The following is a 12,199-nucleotide window of genomic DNA, read 5'->3' on the forward strand; positions in this document are numbered from 1 at the left end:
TTTTTTCTTCCTGTTGGTAAAACAACATGACACTACAATGTTTAGTCCAGTCTAGCCTGTGAAATGGGACTAAAACTCCCATACAACTTGAGGTGAGCTCCTCTTCTGGCTTAAGTGCAGGGGTTTGGTAAAACCATTCTTTTATTTTCTGCCACGTAAGAACTATTCACACAAAAGCTCCTTGATCTTACTTAAAACAGTGCTTGACACTTCTGAGCAAGGATTAGGGATGAAATATGTACCCGAGTGTTGTACATGCACATAAATAAAAATACGAATATGCTCCCCCCATCGGTGTTAATCTAAAAGAAACTTCATCCTTTTACTATGTCAATTCTAATCAAAAGCCCAGATCGATATCCTAAGCATTAGGTCAAAGCCCCAGTAAAATGCTATTCATGCCACGTCCTGAGGCTTAGCAAGGCGAGCCAAGAGCTGAGCGTCCCTCCAGTGAAAGCACCCTGCCCTAGTGTAGGAGTGAGACACACACCCGACATGGAACACTTTCAAGTCCCTAAGTTTAGTTTCATATTTATTCACTAGTTTTCTACGTGACGTTTCACACAGGCACATCTAGTGAAATCCAGAGGTACCTAAAAGCCTCTGGGTTTTGTGAGGCAGTATGACAAGGCCAGCCTTTGATACAAACGCTATCTTTGTGACCACCTGCCCCCCAACAACCTTATGCTCAGGCCGCTTGGGGAGGACAAGAGATTTCCGCAGAACTATACAAACAAGAAGAGGAAAACTGTAGACAGCTCCTTCTGTGATACTTCTCGTAGAAAAGGAACGAATTTCTACACAGTATTTTGTTCATCCCTGCTATGAGAAAATCAGAGGAATAGCATAAATTGCTGCCAGGAGAGCATTTTAATCACCCAGAAATGATACTGAAATGCTATTAATGGTTTAAATTGGCATTCAATGGACATTAGACAAACTGACCGACCACAGGAGCTACAGATACATCCTGCTGGTTTATACTTTCAGAAATGATCTCTGCTCTGTATGGACCACCAGTCATGGCAGTAAGGCCTCTCTGAAGCGCAAGCAGGTGGCGACCTCTCGCACTCTCACATCAAGCAGATGTGACAGGGTTAGAAATGATGATGTGATGATGTTGGAAATGGGAAAGATCTCTTTGTCACAATTGCTAGGAAAACAGTTATCATCTCCACTCACCTGTGGACAAGCCCGAATAGAGCAAGAGGAATTAAAAATAGCTGGAGAAAAGCACGTAGGCTATGCTCAAAATAATGGACACAGTCCTTTCACACAAAGCGCCATCAGATTTGTAGGAGTCACGTTTCCCCTCGTCAGAACTGACAGGCTTAACCCTACGGTCAACACTAATGTGAGGGGAATGCTGAAATACAGTCTAATGAGAATTACACTCATCCCATTTGCAGGACCCTGGCAGACCAAACAAGGATCATTTCCTACTATTCCAGTAACATCTCTTCCTAAAAGCCTGAGGCAGCTTTCCAGTCACAGGCATTGATACCTATAAACAACATCGTCTTAACTGAAAGAATTTTTTAAATTTACCCAAAGGGGATTTTAAGGATTTGATACCAGTCTCCTCAATTATTGTTTAAAGATACACTTTGCAATGGGGTGCTCTATTAAAGTGGTTCCATTTAGACCAAAACACTAATCAAAATAACTTAAGTAAAGCTACTGCTTTTACTGCTTTAACATTTAATCCCAGTTTGGGGTCACATGTACTGTATGCGCTCAACAAAAAACAATTTGTATTACTTACTGATATACAGCACAGAAATGTAATCAATTTATATTGCGTACATCAGTGTGCTTTTTAGAGTGAAACCATAAATCACACCTACTGCTTCGGGCAGGGTTGCTGTGTTTCTGCTCCTACTGCTGTAGGAAGATGCTGAAATTAGGAAAAGCACAGTTGAATCTAAGAACAAGGAGATACACAAGACACAGTGGTTGTATTTTCTTCTCTAATGTCAAAAATGGAACATGTCCAAGGAGGAGCTAATGTTAAACTGTGAGCCATCAAAAATAAATAAGTAAAAATAAAAATAAAAATAAATCCAGAAGAATTGACCCAATTTCTTCCAGAGCTGGATAAAGAGACAGCAGGCATAATACTAACCTGAATGCTAACCTGTCAGTATATGCATGAGAGATGCCAACAATCAAAATGGAGAAGTCGGACTGCATGACACTATCTTGGAAGAAACTGGGTGATAGGTATTTATAGCGTTAGTCACTGTGCATTTAAGCAACATTCACCTGTACACTGCCGTGCCAAAAAGGGCCTTATATAATAACAGAGTAGCTGTAGTAAAGCAACAGATCTCTATGGTTTTAAGAGAGAAACCTTCAAAGATTTCATCTCAAAGTGAGATTATACTAAGGTAATGAAAAAATAACTGCATTCAACTACAATGTAAAATCCTAGTTTTAGCATTAAATGCTTTTTTTTCAGGATCTTTGCACACCTCCAATAAAATTAGAAAACGAATTTAAAACAGCATGGATACACCACTATGGAATTCTGGAAAAGAAGTTTGGTTTTAAAAGCTCTTTCTCCTTCTGTGTAACTGTCACATATTTATCAAACTAACCACTGTGTCATTTTAACGCTCTGGCAGATTTATATAGATGTTAAGAAAGAGAACTTCGATTTACTTCAGACTCTTAGCCTGGAATATTGCTTACTTGGTAAGAACAGAAACGTCAATCAATTAAAAAAAACAACACAAAAAATCAAACAAAAAACCCTTGTGTTCTGAAGTCCTCAATCTCAAACTAGATGCTTATTTGATAGACTGAAGTCTTCACACAATTTCAGCATGGAACAGACAGCTTTCCTTGCCTGATTAGAAAGGTCAACTTACAGCTTTCATAGAATCGTGGAATCATGGAATCACAGAATGGTTTGGGTTGGAAGGGACCTAGAAGATCACCTAATTCCAACTCCCCTGCTATCCACAAACCATTATGTTTCACTCTTTCAAAGAAAATATTTGAGATGCGAAGAAACACCCTCCAAATCACAGCTTAACCAACTGTACTACATGTAAATGAACTCAGTTCAGGAATTACACAGATTTAAAAGATCTATGCTATAACACATGTTCTTACTTTGGTCTATCTTCATTTGAAATCCAGAACGTTTGGGCCCAGAGTACTATTCTCTGGCCAGTTTCTTCTAAAGTACTTCTTATTTGCTTAATTTTAACATTTCCTATCACCACCTGTCTTTTCCCATTTAACTATGCTCAAACTGGAGAAAAAAGCCTCAAATCCTTCAAACAATACAGAATCTCCAAGGAACACAAGATTATCCTGTTGCCATTACTTGCTCAAACAGGGTGAGAAAAATACACTCATTTAGGGAGAAGGTCTGTACCTTAATATTCTACTAAATATTAGAAAAAGTAACCTCTAATATTCATAATGACAAACACAAGGTTTTAAAAGCAACTGAAGTATGTTTAAGTGAGGCATTCTCTTCCTAGCACTGGTCTACACTAAAATAAAATCATAGCACAACGAAGCCCATGGCAGTTTTCATCACTGGCAATAACAGGGCCAGCCTCAGGTGCTATTAATGAAAAGTGGTATTTAAGTTTGTCTTCAGTTAGTATAGCTAACGTGCAGAAACAGCTTTAATCCAAAGAGCTTGTATCCCTCTGCTTCTTTATAGATAGAGCAAGCTAGACTGCAAATAAAATAATAGAAGAAAAAGAATGGATTAATTTGAAGATAGTGGACTTCAGGGATCCTAACTAATAATACAGTCATTCTTTTCAGAAATACTGTAGAAAAGAATCAGGCTACCACAGTTTTATAGGAATAATGAAGCTTTATCCTGAAAAGATCCGAATATAAAAGAGAGAAAATTTTACCAAGTTACTGGACATGTTATTCTGGAGACTGTTTGTTTCCTCTCACCTCTTCTTTCCTTTTTTTCTTAATCAGGACTGCACCAAGATAAAAAGTTTATTTCAAAGGCTTCTAGTTATTGTAACTAGAATTATTGTTCTAAAATCAGCACCTCAGGAAATTCATCCATAAACAAAGATTAATATATAACACAATTTTCTAAACAAGAGCACAGGGTGTATTTAATTTGTGAATATTATGCAGAGACTCTGATCAGAATAAATAATAATTGAAAACAAAAATCATAGAAAAACAGCAACAAAAGAAAAAAGAAAAAAGAAAATTAATATCTTTAACATTTTTAGAGAAAGAATTTCAGACTTCTCTGAACACTTTTATAGTTTTTTGAAATCTAAAGAACATTAATGGAATTTTTCCAAAAACAAAATAACAGATCAGAAAAAATTTTATTATTGCTATTAACTGCTTTTTCGTCGTTGCCTAGAAACCCAATCTCAGATAGAGGAGCAGCATGGCAGACACTGAGCAAAAAAACCCCAAGAACTAAAAAAAAAAATAAAAATGAAAACCTTAAAAAAAAACAACCAAAGGAAAAAACACATCCCACAGCTTGTTTTCATCATATGAAACTGAACTTGAACTTTTCAATGATTTGGGGGCCTAAGGGAATGAGACCTGAGGGACTGAGTTAAAATACTGGATCTTGATGGAAAATACACAACATAAAATTCCATTGTCTCTTTCAATTCTGGTTTGATTGTTTTGTTTCTGTTCACGTGACAAAAACAATAAAAAAAATCTATTTGATGTACAAGATCTCATCATGCCTCATAAAACCAATAAAGAACTCCAATCCTTAATGTGGCCATCTGAATTAATAGTTTGTCTTCAATCCCCCTTTCAAGGCTGGCTCCCTTGTAAGCGGAGCTCTGCTCTAGCACAACGCTCTGCTCCAGTAAATGCAGGATGAGACACTAAGCTTGTCCAAGAAGAATGATTACCTACCTGGTAAAAGGCATCACTTTTTTTGTCATTATTGAGATTGATCAAAACCACTGCTGTTGGTTAACAGAAAAGCAACCAAACATTGACTTATTTTTGAGAAGTGAAGACCTGTACATCTTAGAATATTACCGGGAATTCTAACCAATACAAAATCCTGGAAATTAAAACGTTCACCATTATAGTGAATAATGGCATAAGCCTTTTAAATTTTACCTCATGCAGAACAGTCACAACAGTCATTCAGCCAAAACCCTGCTATGTTTAGAGAACTTCAGAGGGAAAGCAGTTTTTGCCTTAGATTCCACCCATTCAAGCTATGAAGAGGTTTGATCAGTCTTTTTGAACCAAAGTTTGTTCTTCCCTTATTTTGAACGTAATTTATTTATGCAACATACCTGGAAAACTGTTCTTGCAGCCCACGCATCTGAGCTCTGCTATGCTCTGACTCCAGTGTTACCTCCCGTAATCTTTTTTCACTCTCAAGTCTTAAATGTCGTTCTTCCTCCAACTCATGTATCAGTTTCTCACGCTGAAAGACCATAGAAAATGATTTATTAATTGTACATGTAAAACACTTTTAGGAAAAATTTTATATTTAATTTGGGAAAAATCACCAGTTAATCAACTATGCAGTCCAATCATTTTATTTTATTTTTGGAATGGCAATGATACACAGAATAACAAACGAGGGATTGAGAGCCTTTTATAATATCCCCATCACATTGAGCTACGCTTACATAGCTCAGACTTACTGAAGTCAGCTTAAAAGCGATTTAAAACCAAACACTGTCCTCTCCTTCCAAGTGCCTTTTCTTCACCTCAACTCAAAATAAATTCTGCAAAAATATTTAAGATCTTTGATCTATCTTGCTTAGTGATAGATACAGGAAGCCTGAACCAAGTCATGATGGCAACTTGCACCCATCCCTTAATGATTCAGTCTCAAGAACAGAAAAGGACACGATTCTGCAGCCGTGGTTTTGCTGTAAACAAAACCAGAAAAATAAGACAAAACACAAACAAATTAAACAAAATCAAAAAATAAGGGGCAGGATTCTTGTCAGTAGCACAGAGTCTATTTGAGTCTATATAAAGAAATACTATGTCAAACATATGAATATGTTTGTAAGCACTGGGAATCCAATCAAACAATTAGAGGAATAAAAATGCCATTAATTTTACTACTAGTTCTCAAAGGCAAATAGATTATGCTTGTTGCTAATTCTTAAACTACAGGACCAAATATATCGTGCTACCTGGATATATTGACATATGTCATGGAGTATCTGGGTTTTTTTTTTTAAACTTCAGGTCCAGATACAAAAACATCACAGAAAATCATCCTAATGATTTCAAAACTTTATTTAAAAAGTAGTAAAATGTGATTTAGGAAGAGCAGAATGAACTGAAAAGTTATAAAAAATGCTAATTTAATAAAAAAACAAATGTATGCACAACCTTTTCCATGTGACCTTGTTACACAGAAATTAAATTAAATTAAATTAATCCTTGTGCATTTAAATGGGATAAAAAGTCAATAATAATAATAAAAAAGCAATGAACATGGTACTGCATTATACTCCTCCAATGAAGGCGTTAGTTGCCTAAGGAAAGGTTAAGTTACTGTAAAGCTATACTGGGTGCACCACCTATATGCTTTGAAAAATTTCTGTGTGCTTGGTGAATTGTGATTTGTAGCCTGTCAGACAGTCTGATGGAGTTCCATTGCTGACCTAAATTTTCATGACATGCCTGCAAAAAACTATCTAGAAATTATACATACAATTTCATTAGAAAATAACAAAGGCATCTTAGTTTTAAGCCATTAAATGGGAGAGATATATTATTTGTACAAGTCTTACAGCTATAAATCTTACTGGATAATAATTTATAATAGTGGTAACCAAGGGACCAAAAATAAGAACACTACCAAGCGGAAAAGGGATCTTAAAGACAGTGATAAATAAGCACATGCCACAAAGGGAGGCTGCACAGAATTAAATGAAATATCTACATACTTGTGCAAAAATATGGGAAATTACTCAGAGAATAGACGGGGGTTGTCTAGTAAGTCACACACAATATCTGGGAAATGTAACACTGCAAAACAAGAAACAAATTACTGGAAAATAAAGATATTGTTCTAACAAAACTATCTATTTTCTGTTCTTACTGTTACATAACCACATTTTGACAGGTGCTGAGTAATCCTTTGTTCCTGCTAAAACGAAAAAAGCAGAGTGCTCAGCACCAAGAAGAAGACACACAGCACCTTCGGGAAAGAGAATCTGTCCCATGAACATTAACTCGGGCCAGTGATATGAGAATAATATTAAAAACAGAATTTCTTGAGATTTGATCCCATCAACACCAACTTTTAAGATGATGTTGTTCCAGTGACCCTTGCTGAACACTCTTCTACAGATGCATTTCACTGCTGCTAAGGAGACACCTAGAGCTTGCGGGGAGTCAGAGGATAGCATAGAAAACGACACAGTAGAAAGGCATGGTTACTAATCAGTGCTTAAGACAAGTTTACAAGACTACAGAAATTGGACTTAAACCCCAATTACTGTCCCTACAGTAACTGATAAGCCACCTTGGAGGAACTGCTCTGAACCCCGCAGTGCCCAAGCTAATTCAAAGGGCCAGGCTGTGCCTGAGCCTCGTGGTACAGTAACAGCTCCACTGCGGTAGCACGCTGAAGAACAGAGATTCGGCCATGCCTTCAGCACTCATCCAGCATCATTACTGCCGCAATGATCTTACTCTGGTACAGCACCAACCTCTGTGTGTCTGCTACACTGGCCATGCTCTGGTCCTCAGATAAACGTTCCTTCTATATTAGGTACAAAGCCACATCTCCACGGGGAGGACTACAGAGAACTACAGTTGTTGTGAATATTTTGGGTACTTCACAGCATTTCTTACCAAAACATAACACTTCAAAAAGCAGATGAATGTCCTTTCTTCCATCTCAATGATCTTTGGTAGGTTGTGAACAGCTCCGCTGATGCTGCCCAGCAGAATGACTGTGCTGCATCTCTGTGTACAGCCATGTTGCCACTAACCACAAACCTACATTTTCTAGCAGAGCATAGAATATACAGCGGAGATTCACAAATTCAAACTGTCCCCTACAGGTCGAAGGGCAGCGTAAGCTACCTCGAGGTTTCGTTTACCTCTTGCTAGCAGGTCACAGAATGCTGTTGCTACCACTTACTTTGTATTTTCATGTGGGAAAGTCTGCATTATCATCCTAAATGAAAAGATCAGCACATCCACAGGATTTTTTTTTTTTTGAAGAGTAAGAAGAGAAAAGGATGTGGGAGTTACCTTAAGAAAACTATCTGTAATGCAGCAACAAATGCACTTATCAAGAACAATAATATTATAGGAATTAAATGTTTTAGCATAAGGAACTTCTGGACTGAGTTAAATGTCCAGTCTTTATTCAGTCACCTCAAGGGCAAGCATCATGACACAGTATTAGCTATATGAGCAACTTGCTGTACAAAGCTTATGCTTCTTTCAGGGTATGAGATAAATAACAGGCAAATCACAAGACTCCCTACAAGACCAGAAACAAAAGTACTAACCTATGGCCCTGAAATTATGGGTTCTCTTCTCAGCTACAAGAAATTTCCCATATGAATGAGGGGAAGACTAAAGAGTCTAAAGGGAGAAAAAGGGAATAAAATACCACCCACACTTGGAGAGTTTTCCGTCTCTAGGACACAACACACTCACACGTACTACGTACAGTAAGCAGCTCCCAGCAGCAGCGATCTTATCTACAAGGAAAGATAACTACATTTTTATTCAACCACAGAAAAGCCATAACGAAGAGTCAACAGAGAGAACTGAACCTTATGTACTGAAAGGCCAGGATTAAAATTTTTTTTGTCCCTGGAAGTAGATTACATCCCTGAATTCCCCAGAAACTGTGTTGTCATAACACCCTTTATAAGCTCGTCTGTGCAAAATAAAGGTGTGTGAAAAAAAATGAACTAGCCAGAAGTGGTTCCTGTTTTTATACTGAATGTATGCTTACTGGAAAGGGATACAATTAGCATGCAACATGAAGAAAAGATTAAATAAAAAAAGAAAGTGTTGTGAAACATCAATATGTTTTAACACCAGAAACATCATTGCTATCTTCAAATGAAGTGATATGTATTCCCACTTGCCAATTCTTCTTTAATTGCAATCGCCATGAGCTCTGCTCGAACTTTTCCCTGCTGCCTCTCCTCGCACAGCTATAACCTTCTCCTCTTAGAAGTATAACCCTTACCTCACTCTTGTTTCCCCTTTTTTAGCCTCTCCAGATAGCCTCACTTTCATCACATCTCCCTGTCAAATCTCTGGTAACTTTCCAAATATGCAAAAATTTCAAGTGAACAAACTAGACTGAAAGTCAGGGTTAGCAAGCTCAACCAATACTTTTGTGTTACGTACTAGAATATTTTAACACTTGAACAAGTACTGTTTGTAATTACTTTTTCATGAACGTTTGAGCAATTTGAGTTTCACTAGCTGCTCATTATGCTCGTGAGCAAGTATTTGCACGTCAACAAGTTCCTTTTTGTGTAGATGTAGAAATGTTCATGTCAAAATGTTTCCTTTCTCATCCAGTCAGGGACATGTACCACACATTAATTCGTCTTCTCAAAGTTAAGCAAGAAATCAGAGCGAGATCAAAACAAAATGCATGAAAACTATTTATGGCTCAACTGAAATTAGGACATGTATTTGACAGAAAGATCCAAATTGCTCCTCAGCACTCCATGAAGAGGCAAACAGACAAAGCTTATTTTCAGAGTCCCTGGTTAATAGCCGTGCTCTTGGTCTCAGGACTGACCCCACGCAGCCATGCGATGAGTGTCTCCTAAGAGGTGCTCAACCATTTAAATCTCCTGTAATTCACCAGGACTGCGTCGCAAATGTCAGGACCTGGTTCCTTCACATTACACCCAAGTGTGAACATCTCCGCTCTGGAGCTCTTGAATGACCCCTAACGCTACAACACCCAGTGGAAAACACAAAAGTGACAAAAAATAAAAGTACACAGCACGAGTGGCAGCCACAAAAGGCAGACCAAGGTGCACATTGTACAGGGCAGGGGTTGTACGATCAGGGTTTCATTTCTGGTGAGAGGTTTACACCCATTGTGACTCAAACACGTAGTAGGTTAAGGTTTTGTATGGAAAGGCTACCTTCCTAACCATTTTTTTTTCCTCTCAGGGCTATTTCACTGTCAACGCTATATTTGTATGTGGACAACAGTCAAGCCTTTGCATGTGGAGACTTGCAGTTAAACTCCTTCAATTGTTGTTGCAAATAAAACAAGCAGATGCCTAGTTTGAGTGACAGGACTGGCTACATGACAAAAACTTACCAGAGTACTCTCTCCACTGGGGTCAAGTGTTTGCCTAACTCAAGCAGGTTTCTTATTTCAAAATCCCCTAGTCTCATCCTACTTTTTTGCTGGACGTGCTTGATGGCCCTCCCGAGTACTGATGATTTCATATCCTCTGCATTCAAAAAAACATCTAAAAACATTTTCCCCTTCCCCACCCTAATGTGCCATGCCAACAGCCTCACTTTTTCTAAAAGTCTGTAGGCGAGATGTGCTGGGTCTGCATGGCTGGGTGCGGGCAGCAGGTTCTGTGAGGAGAGGCTGGGGCTGCCCTGTGAGGACACGGCTGGCTCCAGCTGCTTCCAGCTGGTTCCAAGCAGTTCCAGCTGGTTCCAGGCTGTTCCAGCTGGTTCCAGATGATTCCATCTGGTTCCAGCCAGTTCCAGCCCTACCACAGGGCCCGGCTGAGCCCCTCAGCCACACTGGTGGTGCCTCAGGGACAGCGTAGTTGAGAAAGGACAAAACTCTGCAGGGCAGCAAGGTGTTGGATTAAATTTGTTTCTCACTATCCAGATCTACTTTAATTGGCAACAAATTAAATTGATCTTCCCTGAGTCAAGTCTGTTTTGCCTGTGACAGTAATTGGCATGTGATCTCCCTGTCCTAACCTCAGCCCAGGAGCTTTTCCAACTTGTTTTCTCCCCAGTCCTCTTGAGGGACCAAGGTCACCCCACCACACCAGAATATTTTGTTTTTAACTTTTTTATTTATCTTTCACATAAAAATCATGCTACTCCATTGATCAATAATGTTATCTCTATGTTAAAAACATGGCTGTGCATCAAGACTTAAAACTATAGACACCTGCAAGTGAAATATTCAAGGGATTCAGTGTACACACACCACAGGTGCTGTACAAGTTGTGGCTGCTCAGAAGGGAGTCAGCTACACAGAAAGTGGTCCCTCCTTTTTCTGTTTAGCCCTTCTTACAAACTACTATTCTTACAAACAGACGGGTATTACAGGACTGCTCAGCTCAAATACGAAAGATGTCTTATATGAGACACAAATGTAACCTCCCCTCACATTTAAGATTAATTCATAAGTAGTAAAATGGGCTACTGTTTACACAGAAGTAAAATTCCTCTTTATTCTTGAATTTGTTCATTGCTTTCCCAGTGTATCATAAGATGGTTCTACTATGACACTACTAATCATGTTAACATCAGAGAACAATTTTGTCAAAAAAAGTCGACATCAAGATACTTAACACGGGCTTAATGTTGCTCTAAATCAGGCTATTAACCTGCACATTAATTTTTTAACAACTATTTTTAAGCATTTGCTAAAGAGGGCTACAATTTCTGTATAATTAATATTGATTTCAAACAGTTACTTTGCACTGAATTTAAATGAGGGGGAGAAAATAATACAGTTTTTTGTTATTGTTGTATGCAGTCTGAAGCACCACTAAGTTGCTAACCTGAAGTGAGTCTTTCTGTAAATTCTTATACAATTTCTGATGATACACATCTGATACCTTGCAGTAAGAGGAATAATTTAATAGAATCACAGCCTGGTCTGGAAAAAAACATGGTACCAGCCTGAGGATCAACTGGCAGAAGCAGACAACAAAAACAAAATCAAGCAAACAAATAGCTACTACTAGAAGCACATTAAAATTCTGCAAATCAGTTTCTGTAGCAAGTCAATGCCCAATACTGTTATGAATAAATACATATATTCAAAGTACTCAAAACCACTATTTTGCTATAATACTGGGGACTATCTGTACCAACACAGTAGTGTTGGGGGCGTTCAGTGTGCTGCATACTGCAATCACTGTCATATCAGCATTCAGTAACTCTGGAGCCTCTTAACCAAATTAGTGGATTCCAGCTCACTGGGCAGGATACAAACATAAGGACATTCATCAACATAAAGGCTGTG

The 12,199-nt window shown here is 38.3% G+C and overlaps 1 protein-coding gene across 1 annotated transcript in view; it reads right to left on the reverse strand.

Moving 5' to 3' along the window:
- The window catches only part of NCKAP5 (NCK associated protein 5), a 366,387-nt gene that overhangs the window by 180,299 nt on the left and 173,889 nt on the right, over positions 1–12,199 (reverse strand). The window contains exon 5 of the mRNA XM_035556100.2: positions 5,286–5,419. Coding sequence (XP_035411993.1) covers positions 5,286–5,419 — 134 coding nt within the window. The remainder of the gene's footprint in view (positions 1–5,285; positions 5,420–12,199) is intronic.

Source organism: Cygnus atratus, chromosome 6 (assembly GCF_013377495.2).
Source record: "Cygnus atratus isolate AKBS03 ecotype Queensland, Australia chromosome 6, CAtr_DNAZoo_HiC_assembly, whole genome shotgun sequence".
Lineage (NCBI taxonomy): Eukaryota > Metazoa > Chordata > Aves > Anseriformes > Anatidae > Cygnus > Cygnus atratus.